This window comes from Cervus elaphus, chromosome 16 (assembly GCF_910594005.1).
Source record: "Cervus elaphus chromosome 16, mCerEla1.1, whole genome shotgun sequence".
Classification (NCBI taxonomy): Eukaryota; Metazoa; Chordata; class Mammalia; order Artiodactyla; family Cervidae; genus Cervus; species Cervus elaphus.
The window spans coordinates 7,197,835-7,223,735 of record NC_057830.1 but is presented as its reverse complement, the minus strand read 5'-3'; the positions used below and the strand labels follow the sequence as shown (position 1 = coordinate 7,223,735).

General features: G+C 48.3%; 1 protein-coding gene across 1 annotated transcript in view; it reads left to right on the top strand.

The window, feature by feature from the left end:
- PAPPA (pappalysin 1) overlaps positions 1 to 25,901 on the top strand; it is a 253,037-nt gene that overhangs the window by 33,212 nt on the left and 193,924 nt on the right. The window contains exons 2-3 of the mRNA XM_043927830.1: positions 1,301 to 2,363; positions 23,897 to 24,042. Coding sequence (XP_043783765.1) covers positions 1,301 to 2,363; positions 23,897 to 24,042 — 1,209 coding nt within the window. The remainder of the gene's footprint in view (positions 1 to 1,300; positions 2,364 to 23,896; positions 24,043 to 25,901) is intronic.

Sequence of the window (25,901 nt, the reverse complement as noted above, 5' to 3'; positions counted from 1 at the left end):
ATTGATCCAGAGAGAATCTACTTAGTGACTTCCTGGTGTTTCCAGGCTAAGTCTAGAGATGTCTGCCTTGGAACTTTCCCAAACAGTCAACTGGAATTTGGGACAACCCAGGCAGGTGGTTTTATGCAGAGGGACCTGTGGTGACACTGATGGGGGAGAGGGAGGTAAAGTTAGTACCTAGGACCGTGATCGTAGGGTCTGATGGATCTAGGATCTAGTTACCAACCAGTTGACCTTAAACCATCCATCTCTTTGCCTCCTTAAATTTCTGTTTCCTCCTCTGTTAACTTAATATCATCACCTTGAGGGTGCCAAATGGGTTAAATGAATTAATGCATATGCAGACCTTCACACAGTGCCTCACTTGTGACAGAGGCTTGGTTTTACTTAATGATGGAGTCCCCAACATCTTTTTATGCTAAGAGGATGCCTTTTACTTTTGAAAATATTAGCATTGATGTTAGAGAAAAGCAGGTTTGAATTGGGTCTCAGGAAATTTGTCAGTGACTGGGTAACCTAACAAACACCTTCCATTTCCTGGGTCTCAACTCTCTTAACTTTCAAGTGAAGGAGTTGGAATTGGTGATGTTTAAAAACCTTTCCAGCTCAGATAGTAAGTATGCCTGCCTTTCTTTGGGGGTGAATGTTAGAGCTAGTCAGGACTGCTGTTGTGACACATGCTTTGCAGCCCATGACCGTCACTTTCTCCAGGCAACTTTCCTGGCACTTCACCAGCTCTGATCATTGATGAGTGCTGGTGGCTGATACACTCCTAGTTATGGTGACTGTAGTCGGAGCTGTCGAAATGAACACCTTCTACTGATCATTTTCTCTCTGTGATTCTTCTCTTACCTCCCCCTCTCAGCACGTATGTCATTCTACACCCAAAACACACTTTTAATTAAAAAGTCCTCTTCCCTATCCAACGGTTTTGCAAAATCAAAAGATTTTCAGATTTTAATTATTGGTAGTATTACTGTTGTTTTCTTTAGCTCACGTATGTATTCTGCAAACAGATGTCATTTTTTGCGTGCCCCATACTCAGAACCAATCAAAGTAAAACTACATGGGCTAAAGTTGTGGTCAGAGCCTCCCAAAGCCACCTCATCCGTGTTCTCCCTTCCTCTAGCCCTCACCTTGCCGTCGGGGTGGTCTGGGGGCTCACCAGGAGGCCACTGAGCGCAGTTTGTAAATGTCCTCTTCTAGGACATCCTGATAGGAATTTTATCAGAAAGAAAGAACTTTCCCCTTCCTTCCTCCACCCTTTATTTATTCATCTTTTTCTTTTGGGGCTACATAGGGCTCTATGACAAATGTTCTTATGCCTCACGTGACCGAGGATGGGTCGTGGGCATTCACACCGTCAGTGACCAAGGCAGCAGAGACCCACGCTACTTTTTCTCCTTGAAGACAGACCGGGCCCGGCAAGTGACCACCATCAATGCCCACCGCAGCTACCTCCCAGGCCAGTGGGTGTACCTGGCTGCCACCTACGACGGGCGGCTGATGAAGCTCTACATGAACGGTGCCCAGGTGGCCACCTCGGGGGAGCAGGTGGGCGGGATCTTCAGCCCCCTGACCCAGAAGTGTAAAGTGCTCATGCTGGGAGGCAGCGCCCTGAACCACAACTACCGGGGCTACGTGGAGCGCTTCAGCCTGTGGAAGGTGGCCAGGACGCAGCGCGAGATCGTGCTGGACATGGGGACCCGCGGCCCCCAGGGCCCTCTACCTCAGCTGCTCCTGCAGGAGAACTGGGACAATGTGAAGCGGGCCTGGTCCCCCATGAAGGACGGCAGCAGCCCCCGCGTGGAGGTCAGCGGCGCCCCCGGCTTCCTGCTGGACACCAGCCTGGAGCCGCCGTTGTGCGGGCAGACGCTCTGCGACAGCCCCCAGGTCATCGCCAACTACAACCAGCTGCCGCGGCTCCGCCGGCCCAAGGTGGTGCGCTACCGCGTGGTCAACCTCCATGACGACGACCGGGAGAACCCTACCGTGAGCCGGCAGCAGATCGACTTCCAGCACCGGCAGCTGGCCGAGGCCTTCAAGCACTACAACATCTCCTGGGAGCTCGAGGTGCTGGAGGTGAGCAACTCCTCGTTGCGCCGCCGCCTCATCCTGGCCAACTGCGACATCAGCAAGATCGGGGACGAGAACTGCGACCCCGAGTGCAACCACACGCTGACCGGCCACGACGGCGGGGACTGCCGCCACCTACGCCACCCCGCCTTCGCCAAGAAGCAGGAGAACGGGGTGTGCGACATGGACTGCAACTACGAGCGCTTCAACTTCGACGGCGGCGAATGCTGTAACCCCAACATTACCGACGTCACCAAGACCTGCTTCGAGCCCGACAACCAGTACAGGTAAGACATCGCGCTCCTCCCCTTTTCACCCGTGGGTGTGGCTCCTAACGCCCAAGGGGCTTGCGGGAATTTCCCAGTTTGCAAGGCAGACTGGACCAGGTAATCACAGGACTGCAGGCAAGGTGGGGCTTCCCAGGTGGCTCCGTGGTGAAGAATCCGCCTGCCAGTGCCGGAGAGGCTGGTTGGATCCCTGGGTCGAGGAGACCCTCTGGAGCAGGAAATGGCAACCCACTCCAGTATTATTGCCTGGGAAATCCCACGGGACAGAGGAGCCTGGCAGCCTGCAGTCCATGGGGTCACAAGAAGTCCAGTACAACTTAGCGACTAAACAAATATGCAAGGATAGTGCCTTACCAAAATATTTCTGCATTGTTTCCTATGGGCTCAGAGGGAGCTCTCGAGATCCTGTCTTTTCAAAGGGCTCAGAGTCTAAAACTGGACGACCTGGGCTGGGTACTAACTAACAGCTGCAGTTATAAAGCACTCTGCCATCCCATGCAGTGGTCACTAGCCACATGTGACTGTTTTTAAATTAGTGAAGATGAAATGCAGTTTAAAATCCAGTTCTTGCGTTACACTAGCCACATTTCCAGAATTCAGTAGCCACCTGGGGCTAGTGGCTACCAAACTGGACAGAGTCATATAACTGCTTCTGTGCTAGCAGAAGGGTCTGTTGGGCAGTTCTGGTGGAGCTGGGATGGGCTGGGGTCAGACAGACTGCATGCTTTCTCAGTCACTATGCCATGTCTGAATCTTCGGGACCTTGTGGACTGTAGCCTGCCAGGCTTCTCTGTCCATGGGATTTTCCAGGCAAGAATCCTGGGTTCAGATCTCCTCCCTTACTTTGTGACCTCTTACAAGCTGTGTCCTCATCTGTACAGTGGGAATGGCAGTGGCACCTACTTTGTGAAGTTGCTTTGAGGATCAAATGAGGGCAGGCAAAGCAAGTCTCTTCTCAGGGCTTGCAGGTGACTCCCTCTCAATAAGTGCGTCTGCCGCTTCTTGAACAATGAAAGGCAGCGTGTAGCATGCATAGGAGGTCAAAGAGGAACAGCTGACTTGCAGCTTGAACATTTTAGGGAAAGCTTAGGTACAGTGTGGACATCAGAGATTGAGTAGATTAAGCTGAAGGAAAAGGAGGATATTCAAGGCAGAGGAGCTTCACATATTGCTGAGAAGAGGGTGGAAAGGGTGGAGGGCAGATTTTCTGTCTAACGCCTGACTTAGCCCCTGCCTTGTACTACAACTCTGACCAGCAACCCCCCAAAACACCAAGAGGTGGACCATAGGTGATCACCCTTTGATATGGGACCCAGGGGAACTAGTTTTAAGTCAGAGAGACAGTCCGCATCCACTTTCCTGACTTCCCAGATTCATGCTGAACTTTTCCATTCTGTCCAGCTCACAGGACCCTGGCCTTGCTGATGGCTTGCTTGATTGGCCGGCTCATTTGCCAACCTCTGCGGGTTTTCTGCTGACTCTTCTCTTTATGTCTCTCTCACAAGAGCAAGGGCCTCCCATGCACCGACAAAATACCTATGTGCAGAGGAATGACGATGCTGGCAAGAGAATGTCATGCCTGGCCCCAAGCCAGAGAGCACGTCAGCTCAGCCTTCTGGCACCAGGCGGGCCCCTGGACTCTCACCTTGGCTCAGAGATGGGGGCAGCCCGTGTAGGAAGAAGCCTTGGTGTGTGGCAGGTTCCTTCCAGGTCACAATGCACTTTCATCTGTGCTCTCAGTTAGGCTTTGATGGCATTTGATGGGGATGACTAGCAGGGTTAGCATTTGTATTTGACTGATAGGGCTTTAGAGAGTGAAATGACTCAGCCAAGGTCCCAGGTCAGGAAAGACATTTGGCTAAATCACAAATGCAAGACTTCTGAGATGAATGTGATGTATGCTTTCCTGAGCCAGACCCCAGGAGTTCCTGGGGTGCCCAGATAGAGTGGGCATGGGAGGATGGATGAAGAGCCAGGAATACTGGAAGTCACTCATCTGTTTGTCCATTTATCCATTCATTCACTCATGCAACAAATGTTTATTCAGCACCTTCCCAGTGCCAGGAGGTAAGCACCCTTATCCCTGCTTTGCAGAAGGAAATCCAGGCTTCAGAAGAAGGAAGGGACTTACCCGCAGTCACTCAGCTAAGACAGGAAGAGCTTAGATTTGAGTCTTGCTCTGTTGACTCCAAAGCTTCCATGGAAGGGGGGTATTTTTAAATCCAAGGAGCAGTAAGAGGCATAGTCAAAAAGCAGGAGTGACTGGCGAGGTGGCTTTCCTAAAGCCTTGGGAGAAAACTGCTGAGTATGGTCGGGTCAGGACCAAGGGCATCTGACCTCTGTGGTTGGGGTGCAGGGGCCGCGGGGCCCCCGGTTCCAAAGAGCTGACTATCAGCAGACAGTGCTGGTAGGTGCCAGAGGCCTCCTCTTTTCTAAGTCACGGGACCACATGTCCAGAATGTCCGTGAGCAGCCATGTGCTAGCGCTGTGACCACTCACACCAGGGCCTGTGTGTTTGCTGGCTGGAAAGTCCTGTGCCCCGGGGAGCCCCACCGGGGATGTTTCACCTCCTGATGAAGCTGGGGGAGGGCACGGCATTCTGGCTGAATCGGCTCTCCTGTGTGCAGAGAGAAACCTCTGGAAGTTTGCAGAGAAATACTTGCTTGGTGACTTTTTAAAAAAGGAGGGAAAGAAGGGGGGAGGAATAAATGAATGAAAAAGGGAGGAAAGGAAGAGAGAGGGGAAGCTAGGAAAGAAGGATGACACCTGTAATAGAAAATTAGATTGGCGTTGTCTTGATGATTTTTAATAAAGAGGTGAAGTTGTTTCATACACAAGGTGTGCTCCTGCATTGCCTGCCTCCCTCCCTCTCTCCCTCTCTCTCTCTCTCTCAGTGGGTGAAAACAATAAAGATAATATTTCAATTACTACTTCTCAATCTATGGTACAGAACCAGTTTTGTTTCCTCTACATTGCCGACCAATTCTTTTATAACATAACAGCAAAAATGAATTGCTATGAACGAAGTACCCCCAAGAATGGTGAAGCAGTGTCAGAGTTCTCTAAAAAGTTTCCAAATGCTGTCTCTCTACTTCTATACTGATTGTGTCTTGGACTAATAAGAAGTGGTTGGTGCACGGCTTACTTAGAGTGGCGCTGAGTAAAATTCATCATCCTGACAGTTTATGTAGCAGTTCCTTCGGGTGAAATAAGAGCCACTAGTGATGCAGCAGTGCAGACTCCATCAGAGAATTACTGTTTCTTCTAACACTTTCGCAGTCATTCTTTGCGTACTAATCCTTGGGCCCCCTTAGTCCATGTCCTCAGGAGTTCATGTGTTACTGGGGAGCACCCAGTCCTAGCAGAAGGCTACAGAAGACATCAAAACAAGATCAGATGTCAGACCTAGAAGCATCCTCAGAGATCAGTGAATCTAAACCCTGCTTCCCCCATAGAGGGAAGCTGAAGCCTAAGCTTGCACAGCCCATTAGTGGTCAAAGTGAGGTTAAGGGTCCTCTAGGTTTCCGAGGCCCGGTCATCTGCTGTGATGCAGCTTCTCAGGACTGTGCTGACATTCTTGCCTCTCACGGATACCTGCTCCCCTGCTCTCTGACCTTGCTCTCTTCTTCTGAACATTTGGGTTCGTGACATGCCGAGATGAGGGAGTTTGGAAGAGAATCAGATAAGGACTTTGGGTGTCCATGAGCCACTGCATAACTCTTAGAGCTACATTGGTCATGAGTTTTCCTTATTAAGAGGCCAGGATAAGGACACCTGAGTGAGGGTATGCACGAAGAAGGGGTCTGGGGAGTGGATGTGGGTGAGTGAATAGAACACTGAGAGAGCTGGGCCACCAAGAGGATGCAGCCTCAGCAAGGGGTTGGGGAGGGATGGGATGAGGAAGGGCTTGTAGAATAAGGAGTCATTCAGTATGGCTGGGATCCAGAGCATAAGCAGAAAGGGGTTCAGCTTATCTCATGAAAAACTCTAGCCTGCCTCTGTCCCCTCTTTCACTTCTTCAGGCCCTCCTTACTTTCTTCCTTCTCTCCCTCCTTCCTTCCTGTTTTCCCTTCTTTTCTCTTTATTATTATTTTTTCCCTTCTTTTCTCTTTAAACGTTGAATACTCCCTTTGTGCCAGCCCTGTCCCTGCCCTTTTGGAGCTCGCCATCCAGTAGATAATCCTGGCTACCCTGGCGGCTCAGACGGTAAAGCGTCAGCCTGCAATGTGGGAGACCTGGGTTCGATCCCTGGGTCGGGAAGATCCCCTGGAGAAGGAAATGACAATCCACTCCAGTACTCTTGCCTAGAAAATCCCATGGATGGAGGAGCCTGGCAGGCTACAGTCCATGGGGTTGCAAAGAGTCGGACACGACTAAGCAGCTTCACTCTCTTTTTTTCACTTATCCAGTGGATAAGAGAGATGAGCAAGCAAGGCATCGTGATCACTGGTGTGAAAGAAGGATCCCCCCGCCCCAGTCTCAGCCAAGAGGAGCTGCCTTGGAGGGGAAGCACAGGTCTTTTATTGGACTGGACAGTTATAAAAAGACATTCCAATGACTCTTGGCCGTTCTCTACAGTAGTGGAGACAAGCCAGGTAGACAGGACTTCATTTGCAGCCATTAGCGATGTCTACAAACAGGTTAGAACGGACTTGGTGCATCTTTTTATAAATGAAATGAAAAACCTGGATGTTAATAGAAATCCCCAGTATCAGGAAATCCAGGGGCGGTTGACACATTGGGCCGGGCACACTTCATGGTGAGAGGATGTTGCAGCACATCCACCGAGTTCCTGGTGGACCCCTTCACGCTGCGAGCTCTGGCATCGCTAGGTGAACTTCACCTGGACATCTGTTGGTATGGAATAGAACAGGTAGGTAAAAGGAGACCTCCCTGACACTCTGACAATGGCTCACAGGGAAATCTTTTCTTTGTCTTCCCTGCATTATTATTATTAATGTAACAAGGGCATTCCCCTGGGGCCATGCTTTGTGTTTTTGGACCCAAGTGGGTGTTGATGGAATCTTTGGAAAGGGCCGGAATAAGCCTCGAGGCAATCTGCTTGACCCCTCTGCTAGTGTCTGTCATCCTCCTCAGTCTCTCCTCCTGCCCCTTATCTGAGGCCAGTAGATGGTTTGCCTTCTAACGAGACCCTTTATTGGTTTTGTTTTTTTTACTTCTTTTCTAGAATGATCTCACAGAGCACGCACTTTCTTCCCTTCCCTTCCCTGCACGTCTAACACTGTTGCGTGGAATCAGGGACTCTCTGCGCTGAAATGAGCGGTGGAGTGGTCCAGCCCCCGTGACCATAGATGAGGAGCGGTGAGCTCCCAAAAGGGGCAGTGCTGACCCAGACCTCACAGAGAGAGGAGGGCCAAGCTGAGCACAAGTCCTGGGGTCTCATTTCTTCCTCCCAGAGCATTTCAATGCCTGCCATTGCCTTGACGTCTTAGCAGCTGACAACTTGGAAGCATTCTGTTTAGGAAGGCTGTGTTCTTATTCATCATCCATATCTTGGTAAGGCGCTTTGATATCCAAGGGACTGTGAAAAATGCCCTAGGGATCGAAGATATGATCCATGTCCTCAAGGTATCTGTATGCTGTGGTTTAATGACATTTTGTTACAGTCATTCAAGAGATGACAGGAGAGCAGATGATTCACTTCCAAATGAGCCAGACAGATGATAGGACTTACATGAGCTCTGAGAAAAGGCAGATTCATGGCAGTTAGGAGCAATCGGGAAAATCTTTCTGGCAGAGAAGGTATACAAACAGGTCTCCAGCATTTGTAGGCTCTGGGGTGATAGAAAAGAGCAAGGTAGGAACAGAGAGATGGAGGTGGGCAGGTGTGGGGACAATATAAGAAAGAGGTGGGATAGATGCTTGAGGCTTCATGCAGGTAGATGCTCTCTTTTGATCATCAGGTTACCAAGCTCCCACAATCAGACTTAGAAAGAATGAAAGAAGAATTCAGGGGAAACAGATTTGAGTTCTGACGTGGCAGCTTCTTAGCTATGCAAGTCTCTTAATCTCCTCGGGCCTCTATTTCCACATCTGTCCAAAGGGAAAAATAATAATAATGCTATCTGACCGCCAGGATCACACAATTGCCTCGAGGGTCACACAAAATAACATCCCAGAAAGAGTTCTGGGAAGAGTTAACCAGCACGCAGATGAAAGAAGGCATTGTTGTTTTTTTTTTCTGTAACTTTGTTCATTCTTTTCCAGTAATCATGTAAGAGAAATTGCTTGGAATTTTATAATCAGAATATCGGAGTTTATTTAACGTGAGTAACATTCATTAGAGCAATAACAGCAGTCAAGCCTGGTGGAATGGAGAAATGAGGGGTGTTGGAGACTGACCAGCGTTGGAATCCTGGTTCCTTGTCTGCCTTGGCCCATCTTGCAATAACAGTAACTTGGGTTCTCAACGGTCACCGTTGGGTGTGGCACAGCATGAAATGTAAATGGAGCTGTGGTGTGTGAAGCACCTGGGCCAGTGCCTGGCACATAGTAGGTGCTGGGAGGCGCCCCTCCCTGCCCCCAGGCACACGTGGGCTCCTCTTCTAGCAGCTTTGTCTTTCGGAGACTGCAGACTCAAGAAGAGGGTCTGGCTGAAACTGCAGTGCTCACACTGAGGGCATTTGTTCAGATTACTTCCATTCTTAAAATACTTCTTTTTTTTTTTCCTAAGGACTGACCACAGAATTGGTTTTTTAAATGAAGACCACATAACTTCTATCAAACTCATTGAGCTCACACACTAGTTTACTTTGAAAACACCTCGATGTCTGTGTTAGAGGATACAGCTCTGCGACAGGGGACGGTCCCCTCAGTGTTGAGGGAGGTCATAGTGGGTGGGTCGCTGATTCAGTCGAAGCTCCTAGATTTTTTGACTGTATCCAGCCCTTATACATGCTTGAGTGTAGATATGCAAACACCCCATCCAGGCCCCCTGGTCCACATGGCCTGGTGTCCTCTGATTCAGTCTGGGTTTTCCTCATGCCTTTCTTTTGAACAAAGCCCACCTTGACTCACAGGTTCTGTCTGTGACCCGTGAACACCCGTGACTTTGGTCTTTGAGAGCAGACTAGAGGGGTGATGGAGAGCAGGAGAAGAATTGCTTGTGGCCCCTGAAGATGTGATTAATAAAATGCTCAAGACAGTGCGGAAGAGTGAGGGATTGGATAGTCCAGATAATAAATAAGAACACAAGTTTCAGAGACAGAGGGGATGTGAATCAAGCCACTTACTATTTCTGTGACCTTGAACTAGTCTTTTCCATGATCAGAGACTCAGTTTTCTCCTCTGCAAAACCAGGAATGAAAGTAAAGTTGGGTGGTTTTAGAGGATGTCACAAAAGTATACCCGGTCAACCCTTTAAAACAGCACCTGGGACTTAGTGACCGCTCACAGTAACAATGGTCGTTTGGAGATTTTCTGTCTCTGGAAAACCTTCTGACCTCTGACAATGCACATCCCCCAATTCCCAGCCCCTCTCGGACCCTGAGCCCCCTTGATAGAACCTCTGGACTGGACTGGGAGTTGGATGTGACCTAATCACTCCATACTACCAAGGGCTTTTGATTTTGATGTGACCTAATCACTCCGTACTACTAAGGGCTTTTTGATTTTGACACCCATCGATTCCATTTTTAAAAGATTTCCTTTACTCCCAAAGCCCGGCATGTACGAAATGCTAATGTATTCACTTTCCCAAGAGTTAGGCAGCAGGTCACATGGAGTGTATGCATTTCCACAAAAAAATACAGGCCTGTCGGGGTCCCAAGGATCCTACCAATGAGTTCACCCGTGCACATCCTAGGGAGGGGGCTGGAAGCCAGGCCGGTGCCCCCAGGGCTCTCAGGACCCCACGGGGCAGGGTAGGACGGAGCTGGTTTTCACCCTGCGCCTGGGGATCTGGCCACAGCACACCCACCTGAGGGTTTCCAGGTGAAGGTTGGACCCTTTCCTCTGACACACGCCGGGGAGGCCCCCGCCAGGCGGGAGCTGCTTGCTCTCTCACCCCTTTCCTAGACGTATGTTTCCACCCTCAGTGCCCTGGACAGACAGATGGAGCGCGTGGTGCCCTTTCGAGGGCCTCAGTAGGAGGTGGCTGGGTTTTCTCCACGCTGTGTTTGGCTTGGTCAGCACTCTCGTTTTCCTTCCTCCGTCCACTGGTGACACCAGCCACTCGTCACAGCCTCAGCGCTCAGCCAGACGCCCTTCCAGGTTAGGGAACGGAGTGGCCGGACTGTGAGGAAGGGCTGAACAGACCCTGGTACGTTTTGTTTCCGGGAAACACGTTTCCCTCAGTTGATTTCAACCCAGCTGGTACCTGCCGGCTGGCAGCTGGCCAGTTTTCCACCTCCTGAGAGGGAACCCCCCACCTCCACTCCCACCTTCTGCAGACACAAAACCACTGCGTGGACTGCAGCACGTGGCTCGCGGGTTTGTCTGCAGGCTTGGAAGAGGCTCCTGTTTCTTCATATTTATGGAAGGGTGCTTTCTTTCTCCATCCCTCTCTGCTTCTCTTTCTCCCTCTTTCCCAGAGTCTACGTCATTTTGTGGGTCTGGTGACGATGGGTGGAAGGCGAGGGGGATCGTGTCCTCCATTTCAAGCTTCTGATGTTCATTGATTCCAGCCTTTTTGGAGCTCAGCCAGCCAGCCACAGCTCTGAGACTCGAGCTTGGCTTCTCGCTACTAACCAGTGTTGATGGCCACCGAGGCCAATGGTGACTGTCACTCCACCAAAGCCTGGAGTGTCTCAGAATCTTCCAGAGTGGCGGGGGGTGGGGGGGAAGGCAGACATGAGGGAGTTTGCCTGTGGATTGGCAGAGCATGCGGAAGGAAGTGACTAGATCCTTCCAAGTAACTTCAAAGCCACCAAGGAAGAAGTCACTTCTCTGACTTCAAATTCTGCCTCTCTGTAAAATGGGAGAACTGGGACAGATGAGCTCTGAGATCTATTACCTGCTCAGGCATTATAGTCCAGGCTTGTGGGGACTGGGGCTAGAGGGGGAAAAAAAAAAATGGAAGGGGAGAGGTGCTGACTATTGAAAAGTACAAACGCATTGACACTGGGGACATTCAGGGAAATGAGAGACAGTCCCTACCTTCAAAGTATCTGCCAGTCCCCATATCTAATTGAGCACGACAGGTAGAGAGTAACAATGAAGGAACAATTATACTCTGTGACAACTTGGAAAAAAAAAAATCCTCCCACTGTCACCCCGGCCCGGTAGAAGCCTCAGGAAAGAGCTCCACCTTGGGCAGCCTGCCCCTCTGCTCTTTGCTTTTCTCTCAGGCCCTGAACGCAGCATCCTGTTTCCAAAAATCAATTTGAATTTAATTCTACTTTCAACAGCCTGACACAGAGTGTCATACTTTCCAGCATTATTTCCCCATGTTTGAACCCTGACTTTCACATGACCCTTGGAGAGCTGTCTCTTTTTTTTTAATCCCCCAAGAGACCCAAGTTTGTGGAAGTTACTAACTAGGCTTGTGCAGGATCATCCAGAGATGGTATATGTCTATGAGAGATGACACTGATCTCCTAGAATGACTCAGTAGTTCTTACTTTAGATGCATCTATGATTTGCCTAAGGTTAGGTGATCTGTCTCTTGTGTTGTTGGAAAAGGGGGTTTGCTATGACCGATGTGTTCTCCTGGCAAAAAATCTCTGTGAGCCTTTGCCCTGCTTCATTTTGTACTCCAAGGTCAAACTTGCCTGTTACTCCAGGTATCTCTTGACTTTCTACTTTTGCATTCCACTCTTGTGTCTGACTTATTGCGATCCCCTAGACTGTAGTCTACCAGGCTCCTCCATCCGTGGGATTTTCCAGGCAAGAGTACTGGAGTGGGTTGCCATTTCCTTCTCCAGAGTATCTTCTCAACCCAGGGATCGAACCCGGGTCTCCCGCATTGTAGGCAGACGCTTTACCATCTGAGCTACCAGGGAAGTTCACTATGATGGAAAGGACATCTTTTTTTGGTGGTGTTCTAGAAGGTCGTGTAGGTCTTCATAGGACCATTAGGTTCAGCTAATACTGGGAAAGTTTGAGGGCAAGAGGAGAGTGGGGCAACAGAGGATAAGAAGGTTGGATGGCCTCACTGACTCAATCAATGGACATGAGTTTGAGCAAACTCCAGGATATGGTGAAGGACAGGGAAGCCTGGCGTGCTGCAGTCCATGGGGTCTCAGAGTCGGACACAACTGAGTGACCAAACAACAACAAGGTGATTTGTATGGGCCCAGGCTAACACCCAGAAGCTGCCATATTGACCCGCATTGAAGATAATGTCATTCTTGCTCAGATCTCCCCAACTATAAACGTGTGGGGTCAGTCTTCACATCACTTAAGTTTTAAATGGTTAAAAGTTAGAGTGAAATGACAGAGTCTAGTGAGATCGCCGCCTGTCCTCAGAACTCTGTGGCTGCTACAGCTTTGCAACACAGAGGTGATTTGTCTTTATTTAACTGAACATCAAGTGTAAGACCAACCACAGGGCTGTCGGCAAGCTGTGTATATCCCTCTCAGTGTGGTCAGTTGTATTATTTATCAATTGTGGTTTTGATCCTCTAAGAAGAAAGTGAGGGGGTGAAGAGAGCGAGCGGAGGGCCCTGGAACTGTGCGTTGCTGTTGTGAGAGCAATGATTCGACATGCGATCCCTGTATCACCGTCCTTGTACTTTTGAACTCACCATCACAGTTCAACTGTTGGTCTTCCTTACAGATCAGGGGATTCTTCAAGTTTCATGGCTTCCCTGAAAATCAGTAAACTTGGAGTCCCTGAGGCTGTCAAAGCAGAGATTGTAGAACCCCAGGAGAAGATGTTAAGAGAGTGACGGCTCGTCCGTGTGTGTGTGTGGGGTGGTGGGGGGCGGGGGGCATGTCTACTACGTGTGAGCACTCTGCGAGGTGCTGGGGTCACAGTGAGCGTCTCACAAGATAGGTGTGATTCTGCCCTCGTGGGATTTCCTGCAGGTAAATAAGTAGCTAGTTGGAGAAGTGCTGCTGTGGGGAAGTCCAAGGTGCTGAGGGAAGCAAGGGTGGGTACCTGACTCATCAGGGGTCAGAGTCGCTTCTAGGCTGGGTCTGGAAGGATGGGGCACATTAACCAAGTGAGTGGAGCTGAGCTTGCCAGGAACCAGTGTCAGGTGTCTGACACTCTGCCTTCTGCTCCACAAGTTTCTAGAAGCATTTTTCAGAGTGAGAAACGAGAAAAATAGGAGCTGAGTAGCTCCCGATAAAAGGTATTCCTTTTAAAGTGGTGTCCTTTATTCTGAGATTATTTTATTCCTTCCTTCAGAGACCTACATCAGTCCCCATTATTTTATGATATGAGGGACAGCATGTATGGGAGTTTCACCTTTTGAATGCTGTGTTCATTTGTCAGAATGAGAGATTGCTACTTTCACGTCAGTTTTTAAGCGGATCCAAAGATTTGAGAACCTGCCCATTGATCCTCCCTGCCTCTCTAAATCAGCGCCTTCCCCTCCTCCTGTCCATTTCCTCAGGATTCTCAGTCCCAGCCATCTCCTGGTTTCATTAGGACCCTATCCTGCAGAGAACCGCAGGCCCGTGATTTTCCTGGGGGTGGACCTTGACCTTCCACGTGACATACAGCCCCAGAAAGACAGAGTTGGTGGGTTGACCAAGAGTTTAGGGCAGCAGTGGGGGATGGGAGTGGGGGGTTGATCTGTAGAACCTGAGAATCATAAAAGAGCAGCACTCCAGTAGACCTTGTCAGAACCCAGACCCATCATTTCTCCTCCTCTCACTCCTGACCGCACCAAACATCAGATGATCCTGGTGTGTAAATAGCTCTCCTTCTTAGACATGCTCACATCTACTCCGTTTTCTGCAAGCCACTGCCGATGCCTTTACTTTCATCCCTCTTCTAGTCCATCTTCCAACATTCCTCCAGAAGGCTCTTTGGAAAACATGAAGCAGATTGTTTTGTTCTCTTCCATAAAAGTCTGCCAGGGTCTGCATAAAGCTTGCAGAACATTGCCCATCCTCCACAGCCTGGTGTACAAGGCCCTTCCTGATGTGGCCACTGCTGACCCCGCCAGCTGCCTCTTGTGAAATTACTCCTGGGGTCCCAGCTTTGAAACCAGAGGACTTGTTGTGTCTTCCTCTTCTCGTGTGTTTCTAAGCCTCTTTTCCTCTGCCTCCCACACTGGGTCCAAAGTGTACTCTTCCCATGAAAACCACAATGGTATCCCCCCCGGCCCTCACCTGGGTAAATGCCATCCCTCTGTGCTTTCCTCACACTCAGCACCCGCTCTGTCATAACACAGATCAGAGGCAAAGGTAAGAGACTAATGGCTAGAGTGTGTGGGATCCAAGAGACCAGAGATTGTATCGTGTGACTTACAGCCTAGGCGTGCCAAGGAGGGTCTTGGGACGGCGGTGTCATCCCCACTGAACCCTGGTTTCTTCCCCTGCAAGTATGGGACTACTCATACTTAACACATAAGGTTTTTGTAAAGCTTCAAAGAGACAGTTTAAAACAGGACTTAAGCAGTGCCAGTGTGTATAATAGTAAACTCCCCTAAATGGTAGGTTTTATTAGCATTATCACATCGTGTTGTGATCATCCGATAATTTGTCCTGCTTCGTTCATAAAACTGCTAGCTCTTTGATAGAGAAAAGTGTTTCTCATTCATATTTTATGCCTAACTTCTAGCTTAAAGTATAGTATAGGATATAGTCTCAATAAGTATTAGAGAATGAAAGAGAAAAAAATGAATCATATGCAAGGAGGAAGGAAGTTAAGAAGGAAAGAATGAAAGCAGGCAGACAGGAAGGGAGGGAGGCTAAAGCATAGATAATGAAAGAATGACTCATTCAGTAAAAGAATTTAAAAAATGATCAATTTTCAATTGATCTTTAATTGATACTGTTGCATTTTTCTTAGATTGCATGTCAAGCTTCCGCATAAGAGTTATAATCTTTGAAACCAATCATTCAGGATTCTGAGAATTTAAGTCAGCTCTTCAAGTGTTTTTTCTTTACCCCTTCTTACACACAAGAGGGGCAAATTTAGGCATTTCTGACAGTGAAGCTGAGCAGGAGAATAAAGTCCAGATCATTAGGCCCCTTGGGATAAAAGTACAATATCCAGGTTTTAGAACTGGTCACAGTTTGGAGAAAGCTTGTTATTTGGAACAAGGATATGGATGCAATAAACATTCTGAGGTTTATCTTGTTTTAATGACTTGTGTTGAGTGGCTTTGATCTCTATATTTGATAATCACTTTCAAATGGTCTGGTGTGTTCTGAACGTGGAGGAGCGCCCCACGGACTTGAGATCTTCCATGGGAATGACAGGCTGCAATCAGAATTTGGAAATGGGCAACGTTACAGGGCTTTTTTCTGTGAGTTGTAGAGATGGGGCAGCTGCCTATGAGGAAGACATTGGTCCAGTGATGGAACCAGGGTGCACTGATGGGAAGGAGACACGATGAACATTGGGGTCCAAGGCCAGTTTCCTCTAGTTCCATAGTGATGGTGGTGGTGTAATCGCTAAGTTGTGTCCGTTCTTGAGACCTCATGGACTGTAGCCTGCCAGGCTCCTCCATTCATGGGGTTTCCCAGTCAAGAATGCTGGAGTGGGTTCCTTTTCCAGGGGATCTTCCTGACCCAGGGTTTGAACCCGTGGCTCCTGCCTTATAGGTAGTCTCCTGCATGGCAGGCAGATGCTTTCACACTGAGCTACCAGGGAAGCCCCTAGCTCCATGAGCGAGTTAGATAAAATTTTGCATCTTAGGGTTTTTTCATGAGTTGAGCAGTCTTTTAGGGACATTCTTGTGTACTACCCTTTGAATTTTTATATTCCCGTTTCTAGGTTGAATTTTATAATCCCCATTTTACAGATAGGGAAATTGAGGTTCAGAGAGATTGAATCTCTTCTCCAAGGTCACAGGGTCACTTGCTAGAAGAGGGAGGATTTGACCTCTATTCTATCTCTGTCTTAAAATATGGCTTTTTTTTTTTCCCCCAAAAGAAATGTAAGGCCAGGGATGACAGTAGTTAGGTAGGTCTTGGTGTATAATGCCAGAAGAAAATAGTGAATACAAAAATGTATCACAGAGTTTGACATACGTATGCCCCACTCTCATACCAGTGCATGAAGAATAGACTTAAGTCCAGAACATTTTTGTCTAGAAATCCATCTGAGAACATTTAACCATGTAATTAACAGAGTTTTGCTGTGTAAGACTGTCCTCTTCCTGGGCTACAAGGAGAGTAAAGATCTAAGGTGTTCCATTTAAATGTTGTTGTTGTCGTTCGGGCGCTAAGTTGTGTCCGATTCTTTGCGACCCCATGGAATACAGGATGCCAGTCTTCCCAGTCCTTCACTAGCTCCCAGAGCTTGCTCAAGTTTGTGTCCACTGAGTGGGTAAACATTATGCTGTCATATTTAAAGAAATTTCACTTTAAAAAAAAAAAAAGATGAGTTTTTCTGTAGCACTCTGCTGTGCTTCCCCTTAATCTGAAAGAGCCTCTAGCTTGGAAATAGCCAGTTCTCAGCCAGGAGCAGCTCAGACAAACCCTCTTTGAATGGACGGTATTTGCAGATGGGCAGCTCCATTCCCGTCAGTCGCCTGTGCCCATCAAGGGCCCCGGGAGCAGGACTTCGGCTTGGCAGTCCTCAAAGGTCTCAGCCGTCACTTGTGTGGTGGGGAGTCCATTTGCTTTGAGTGGTAATAGAGACACAGTCTTGACCTGAGCTCACTGTACCTTGCCTGTCACCATCTTGAAAACAGGAAAGCTAGTGCCTTATGGTCTAGAGTTGGAAAAACTTGATGCCTTCATGACTCGGTTGGAGAGATTGTTGTTATTGTTCTGCATTTTGAACGCAGTTCCCTTTTGCTTCTCGTTCAATAAAACAGGCCCCGACAGCCCTCTCATTGAGATTATTACCGAGTTGTACCATCTCAGGCCAGTGCATTTAGGAAATATGTTGTTGGCACTCACCAGGGAGTGAGATGCATAAAGAAAATATCCTAATGACAGTTGAGTTGAGAGAGCTTTGATCTCCCTCCAGGACTGCTCTCACAGCTTTGAAATGTAGTTCTGGCAGAAGGGGGAAAGCCATGAGAACGCCTTGGCCGGGCCCCGTCCTGAAACTGACATTCCAGGGGACCCGCAGCCCTCACAGGCGGAGCCAGGTACAAGGGCCGCGCGGGAAGAAGAGAGACACCAAGACACCTCTCTTGACAGGCAGTCGGGAGAGGATCTGAGTGAGAAGGGACTTTCCAACTCAGCCCAGCGTTTCCCAAGCTCAGTTGGTTGTGCTGTTATTTGATTTTTGGCAGGGGCAGCGGTGGGGCGGGGGAAAAAGGATTATGGTCAAATGTGTTTGGGAATACTTCATACGCTCTCTGTCTTACTCCCATTTTGTATATTAAAGGCTCTGAAAATTCTTGCAATTAAAAAAATATATGTATTGAACCTTGTTTAACAGAGCATGTCCTGAAGCCATCTGACTTGGAAACTCTTTTTTCCTTTAAATGTGCCTCTGCTTCTTGTGGATTTAGCCTTGCATAGACCTCGATTTGGAAAATGCTGGTAGTTCACAAGCTCACTGAATAGATGGGGACTCAGAGCTGCAACCTAGGCAGCCGAGCATAGTGGGGGCGGGCCAGAAATCCAGGCACTGAGGTTCTGCACGGGGGTGTCCAGCTGAAATGGAAGGTGGATGCTACAATCCTCCCCACGCTTAACTCTCCACACTGTGCCCCCTTGCAAGGAACTATGCCCCTGCTGCCTCGAAGGGAGAGGTGACTTTATTAGTTGGTACAAAAGTGCTATCATACATAGGCTCGTGACTAGAGGCCTTCCACTCCTTACTTGATGCCTTGGGCAAACCACTTCACTTCCCTGACTCCTGGACTTCCTCATCCTGTTTTGAAGTTACACAGTTTACGAGTGTGTGTGCGCTGAGTCACTTAGTCATGCCTGACTCTTTGCGACCCCATGGACTGCAGCCCACCAGGCTCCTCTGTCCATGGCGTTCTCCAGGCAAGAGTACTGGAGCAGGTAGCCATTTCCTCCTCCAGGGGATCTTCCCGACCCAGGGATGGAACCTGCGTCTTTTGTATTTCTTGCCTTGGCAGGCAGATTCTTTACCACTGCATCACCTGGGAAGCTCACCAGAGAGGTGCTCAAAAGCTGCCAACAAGAGAGAGCTCTGTCTCTTGAAGGAAAGTTGTCAGCGATACAGAGAGGATAAAGATGCGGCTTATAAGTTTGAAGCTTATTGCAGGCTGATGGAAAGTCTGCGAGGATAATCCCGAGCGGGATAATAGAAACTAGAGTCAAAATTAGGAGCCTCTGAGGAGGGTGGAATCATTTTCAGCTAGAGGTTGATGCTGTTGATTTTGGTGTTGCTAATAATTGTCCTTGTAATTAATATAATAATAATAATGCAATACATATAGCCCTGGCTAATCAATGAGTGCCTTCGAATGTGCCAGGCACTGTGGGAGGAACGTTTTCTTCTGCCTCTGGTCCTCCTGACAGCCCTGAAGGGTGGACATCATCGCCCCATCTTACAGGGGAGAATGGTCAGGAGCAGACACGTGGCATGTAGTACATGTGAACTGAGCCTAGCAGGGAGGGTAAGAATTTAAAAGGCTGAGATTCAGGAAGAGAGCTTGTAAGGCAGAGAAGAGAGGCTGATGGACATGCTTCAGGAACGGGCATCATTGGGCAAACCCAGAGGTTCTTGGGATGAGGAAACTGTAAGAACTTGAGTGGGAGGTTGTGGGGAGGAGGAGAAGATTGGGTGTAGGCATAAGACTCTGAAGGCTGAGACCAGAGAGTGACCCAGAGGTGGGTTTTCCCACGAGGAAGAAATAAGAGAAATAGTCGGAGACCAGAAAATGCGGGGTGGTGGGGGGAGGTCTGTGCCAGGATGGTGCTGAGCTGGCTCGGTCCTTCCCTCTGGTAGCCCCATGAGCTAGCTGACACTCAGAGAGGCGAAGCAACTTGCCCGTGGATCCGGGTCTACTGTCCAGTCAAGTAGAACCTGCACATAAATTAATAAACACACAGAGTTTGGGATTTAGATGAATTGGGGGGAGGTGATTTCTTTTTTTGAAGAAATTTGGCCAATTTAGAGTGTACCTAGGGGACCAGCCTCCCCGTGGTAACAAAACGGAGAGCGAGTGGCCCTCGGCAAACCCTTTTCCTCCTCTTAGCATCCATCTCCATCAACTCTGAATGGTCCTTCTCAGTGTGACTGCCTGTGCTGTCTCCTCCATCCGTCTACAAAGGGGATGAACAAAGCTTCTCTTAAACATTAACTGTTTTGGGCAGTGCACGGTCTTTGTTGCTATGTGTGGGCTCTCTCTAGTTGCGGCAAGTAGGGGCTACCCTTGGTTGTGGGGCGGGGGCTTCTCATAACGATGGCTTCTCTGGTTGCAGAGCACAGGCTCCCGGTGTGTGGGCTTCAGTAGTTGCGGCTCGTGGGCCCTGAAGTGCAGGCTCAGTGGTTGTGGCATATGGGCTTAGTTGCTCCGAGGCATATGGAATCTTCCCGGACCAGGGATCAAACCCGTGTCCCCGGCTCTGACAGGTGTCACCAGGGAAGTCCAACAGACCTTACAAAGAGATGGAGGAGGAAGTTAAATACATGGACTCCTATGCCCAAGATTTTCCCCTGATACTTTCGGGAAACACCCCACTTGGCTCTGAACCGGCAGGAAGACCTTAGCTAGCAGAAGAAAATCTTTTAGCCACACAACTATTGTCCTTTGTGTGGGTCCCCCCCAAAAAATAACTGGAGAAGAGAGGGTCCATCTCTTTAGGGAAACGGGAGCTTCTCAAAGTGTGAAAAACCAAAACCAAAAACAAAACAAAACAAAACAAAAACATATACAAGCAAGGGAGAGTCTATTTATTTAATATCCCACATCTCTGCCTTGGGCCAGGATGAATACCACCCACCGAAAAGATTGGTTTCTGCAATTACATCGGAATAAACAACCAATTAAAACATCTCCCCGCCCCGGCCCCGCCCCTTGCTTCCTCTCCTGAAGCTTTCTCAGCCTGGAGCCCTGGAACAAAGAGGTGACTTTCTCTAATAACATGTGTGTTCTCTGCCCGAGAGAGCGCTAGATGGAAATGGACAAGTCAATTAGAAAATAATAAATAGTCTGGGAAGGGCCGATCCAGGGAAACCTCAGCATCTCGGTGTTTTCATTCCGCTCCCACTTGTTTCTTTTCCCTGTGGTCCTGAGAGAGCTCGGGTTTGAGGGTGAGGTTGAGGGGAGAGTTGGACACATGGAGATTTGGACTTGGCCTTGTCAGTGTTTATGTGATCTCTGAACCCCTGTTCCTTCATCTGTAGGACCGGGATGAATACCAGGAATGGCTAAACATTTACCCAGGGTTTCTGTGTGCTAGGTATTATTCTAAGCCCTTTACCCTTCCTTTATTAATGTCCCAGATCCTCCGAACGACTCGATGAGGTGGATACTGTTAGCATCTTTATCTTCTGTATAAAGAGACGGGGACACAGGAAGTTAAATAAATAACCCAGGGGGGACCCAAACATCCAGGGGAAGAGCTGGATTCAAACCCAGGACTTTGACTTGAGAACAGGTCATCGTCCATGCTCTGCCCCGTGGCTTCAAATTCTGCACAGAGGTGAGACAACAGGTGTAGCTAGGACAGGGTCTGGCATACAGTGAGAACTTACCATGTGTTGTCCTTATCCTCCCTCATTTCTACTCAGATCACTGAGAAGACTCATTCAGCCTCCTCATGAGGCTTCTCGTCTCAGAAGCTGAGGGGTGCAGAGGTACAGCAGTGAGATTTTGGGTCACTATCTCAGCTTCTGTGCTCGGAATTCCTAGTCAGCTCAGCCTAGACACAGGTGTGACTTCTCCAGGCCTTGCCTGTATCTCCAACACATGTGCAACTTTTTTTTTTTGTAATTGGAAAGCTGGAAAAATTATGGTCCCATGACTAATCATGGGCTCTTGATCACATGGGGGGCCAGGAGGGCACTGTAGGTTTCAGACATATTCTCTTCCCCCCAGAGTGGAGGTACAGGTTCGTGACCCACAGAAATGCCCCATGAAGCACTGGGCATCTGTTCCTAACCCCAGTGTATTGATAAGGAAGTTGGAGCCTCATAGGAAGGAAGCTGCAGCTGAGACTGGGGCCTAAATGTTTTAGATTTTCTCTTTCCCAATGTTTTTCTCCTCTATCCAGATCTCCTGAGTGCTTGCCAAGGGTCAAGCCCTGTGCTGAGAAGTAGGTGATACACAGAGATGAATTAGGCACACTCCCCGCCCCCAGGGAGCCACAGACAGCGGTAGATGCAGACCAGTGGAGTGTTTGGAGTGGTGTGAGTGTGCATGCTCATGGGAGGCGGAGGGGTGCAGAGACGGTAGAAGAGACAGAGGTGAGGTGGGAATCGGGGAAGGCTTCCTGGAGGAGTGATACCAGCACAGACGTTGGATTTGTTCATCAGAGGAGCTAGGTCCTTGAGAGGAACAGCGTGAGTAAAGGCTCTGAGGATGATGCACGATGCGGGGAATGGGGGAGGCAGATGTTGCTGACAACACACTGGGAAATTCAGGGGAGGGAACAGTGATGCGAGGCTAAAGGGGAAGCCAGGGTCCTACAGGCCCCACTGGGGACCTCTGACTTTACTGCTTCACATGTGGGGAGCTTCTTCTGTGACTCCAGGAAGAAACAAGAAGGGTGGCATCATTGGTGTTTAGCTGGCCAGGCTCTGTGCCAGCCCCCCCACCCCCACCCTTGAGAGGCAGCGTGGTGAGAAAGGGAAACAGTTCCAGCTAGCTGTGTGACCCAAGCAACGTCTGAAGTTATGCGAGCCTCTTTTCCCTCTTCTGGAAAATGGGGATAACAATACCACCTACCTCAGTGTAATGCAGATTAAAGGTGATTATCCATGTAGTGTCAGGCTGCAGGGAAGGGCCCAGCAAACATTAAAGATCTCTGTCAGTCTCTCGGTCATGCCCGACTCTTTGTGACCCACGGACGATAGCCCGCCAGGCTCCTCTGTCCATGGGATTCTCCAGGCAGGAATATTGAAGTGGGGTGCCATTCCCTTCTCCAGATGATCTTCCCAACCCAGGGACTGAACCTGGGTCTCCCAAATTGCAGGCAGATTCTTTACCATCTGAACCACTAAAGATCATTATTCACAGGCTTTATCTCACCTACTACACCAGGCTGCCTGCTTGCTTATTTCTATATGTTTTTGTTCATTGATTCATTTCTAACTTTACTCCAAAAATGCTTATTGGCTGTTCACAAGGATCCTAAGAGAGAATATGCACGTATGCATGCTAACTCACTTCAGTCATATCCGACTCTTTGCGACTCCATGGACTGCAGCCCTCCAGGCTCTAGTATTCTCCAGGCAAGGATACTGGAGTCGGTAGCCATGCCCTTCTGCAGGGGATCTTCCTGACCCAGGGATCAAACCTGCGTCTCCTGCATTGCAGGTGCGTTCTTTACCTCTAGCGCCACCTGAAAGAAGCGTGATGGTGGGTAAGATAACTCTCTCTGTGATCCATTGAGTCTGTGACTGGCCCAAAGCTTTATAATTCCTGTTCTGAAGGGAGAGTCGTACTCCACAAGGGAAGTGTTCTTATTTATTGAGCACCTGGGATATGCCAGTCTCTTTCCCAAGGTCATTTCTTTCTTTGTCTGACGTGTTTGTTTGGTGTGTTAAAGAGCTAATGATGACAGCGTGCGGAAATAATTCACTTTCCAAATGCATCAGTATATATTCTAGATTTCTGCACTGATGGCTGCCTCCAATGTGATATATACCTTGGCCTATTTTATGGACAAAGTAATAAAGGCTTGCAGAGTGCAGAATCATCTATGGGAGGTAGATAGCGCCCCAGTGAAAGGAACATATGTTTCCAAGCCAGACAGAATTGACCTTGAAAACCGAGTTCTGCAACTCTGGGCAACCTGTTTAATCACTTTGGACCACATGTTGCTTGTCTTGAGAACAGAATAATAACACCCCCTTGCAAGATGGGAATAGAGATGCAAAGCAGGCCTCCCAGTGTTTGCCTAATAAATGGTCCAAGGTCCATAGTGAATGAAGTGGAGAAGAAGCCAGGATTAGAATATGTGTTATCTCTTCCATGGTCCGTTCTCAATCTATGTCCGTATTATGTTGCCCCGTCATCAGTCAATATAGCAGAGTCCCTAGGGACACAGTTGTTGCCTTTAGATTGACTGAGGTTCTAAACTGAACGCTGCTATCATTGATAAGCTGAGAAAACTTCAAGTTTCTCAAACTCACAAGGACATTTTTTTGTTTGTTTGTTTATATCATGGGATCCCCTCACTTACTGTATCACATTATTGGGGGAAGTCAATGAGGTCATGTTTATAAAGTACTTAGCCAAGTGCCTGGCACATGGTGTGACTCAGTTAATCTGGGAGTACCCGTTATTTGAAAAGTACCTTTTTTTTGGATGGTGATGACAGCCAAGGTTCTTTTTCTCTTACAGAGCGTACGTGGATGTTAATGAGATGAAGAACATTCTTAGGCTGGATGGATCGACACACCTCAACATCTTCTTTGCAAACTCCTCGGAGGAGGAGTTGGCAGGCGTAGCAACTTGGCCATGGGACAAGGAGGCCCTGATGCACTTAGGTGAGAGCTGGAAGCTTCTTCAGGAAGAAGTTGGATTGGTACAGGCATACACTGACTAGTGGGGATGATGATGGGGGTCACAGTTCTGATGGTGATCGTGGTGGTAATGATGGTGAACAACTTAGTTATTGATCTCTTTTGATATTGCAAAACTCTTGAGCATTCCTTATCTGTCAGCCATCAAGTGAGGCTCTGAACAATAACCCAATACTATTTATTCTGTTCTACCAGTGGAGGAACTAAGGTCTGGAGAGCAAAGGGGGCTTATCTAAGGTCACACCCAAATCAGGGGCAGAACCACAATTGGGAATTTAGGTTTCCGACTCTGTTCACTGGTTGCTTTCTCCGTACACCCCCTGCCTCTTCGTTCATGCGAGTATCTTCTCAGCCTAGTAACAGCTTTGTGCTGGGCCAGCCTGTGATGGGTTGGCTTGAAAGGAGGAAACAAAGAGTTTGCAAGAACTCCCTGTTCCTCCATGTTCCATCCACCAGCACCACCAGGAATTCTTCTTACATTCAAATTATGCGTATCCATAAACAACACGTGTGTTTATACAAGCCAATCACCAAAAGTCAGAAATGACAATGGGTTCTGAACCAGGCCCTGTAAGCAAACACTGTTGTCCTTTAATTTCAACTTTTCCATGTTCTGTACCAGTACTCATCTGTATGTAGATATGCATTTTTTAACTTGTGCGTATCTGAAATCATAGCATAGATGCAAATTTGTGTTCTTTTTTTTTTTTCACTTAATATTATGCCATCTACATTTTCCCATGTTGCAACAATCTTCAAAGTTACTCCTTATCCAGTTTTGTTTTGTTTTTTTCACTTAACATCACAAGAGAAAAGCTTCTCTCTGAGTTATGTCCAGTTCTCTAAAGACCAGGATTTTTTTAATGGCCATGTAAAATGCCATTGGGGGTGTCCCTGGTGGCTCAGTGGTAAAGAATCTGCCTGCCAAAGCAGGAGATATAGCCTTGATCCCTGGGTCAGGAAGATCCCCTGGAGAAGGAAATGGCAGCCCACTCCAGTGTTCTTGCCTGGGAAATCCCAGGGACAGAGGAGCCTGGCGGGCTATGTAGTCCATGGGGTTGCAAAAGAGTCAGACACAACTTAGTGACCAAATACCAACAATATGCCATTGAGTGAGGGCACTGCAATTTATTTAGCTCTTTTGCCTGTGTCAGAATGTTCCTATTATTTACGCCAGTGAATAGTAATGACTCAATGGGCACCTTTTTCTGAGAATGTTAGGGCTCAGCAGAGTGATAGTGCTGGATCTTTCCTCAGGCCTGTCCGATTTTCCAATGATACAACCAGAGTCCAGTAACTGCTCTAAATCCACAATATCTTGGACCTGAGGGGCTTTGCAACTTCAAACAATAAAGTTGTATTGAGTCAACTTCTAGACTTAGTTTGCTCCAGAGCACTATCTGTTGCTAGTTGTTTTTAAGAGAGTGAAATCAGTTTGTATGTCTGTGTGTGTGTGTGTACATACACATGTGTGGTTGTGTAGAGATGGAGACAGCAATAAATAGCTGGCAGTTCTCAGCTGGGGGATGTTTATGCCCTGGGAGACATTTGACAAGGTTGAGTGAAATTTTTGGATTTCACAAATGGGGGGATGCTACTGGTATCGAGTGGGTAGAGGCCAGCGATGTTGCTGGATCTCCTTTGATACCCACGATAAAGAATTACCCGGCCTTGAATACCAGCAGTGCTGTTGTTGAGAAACCATGAGATAGATGATGGATGGGTAGACAGACAGACCTAGACAGACAGGGGTTGGGTGAAAGAGAGTGTGCAGCTCAGGCAAGCTGAAGCTGATTAGCTCATATCACATGCCTACATGATGT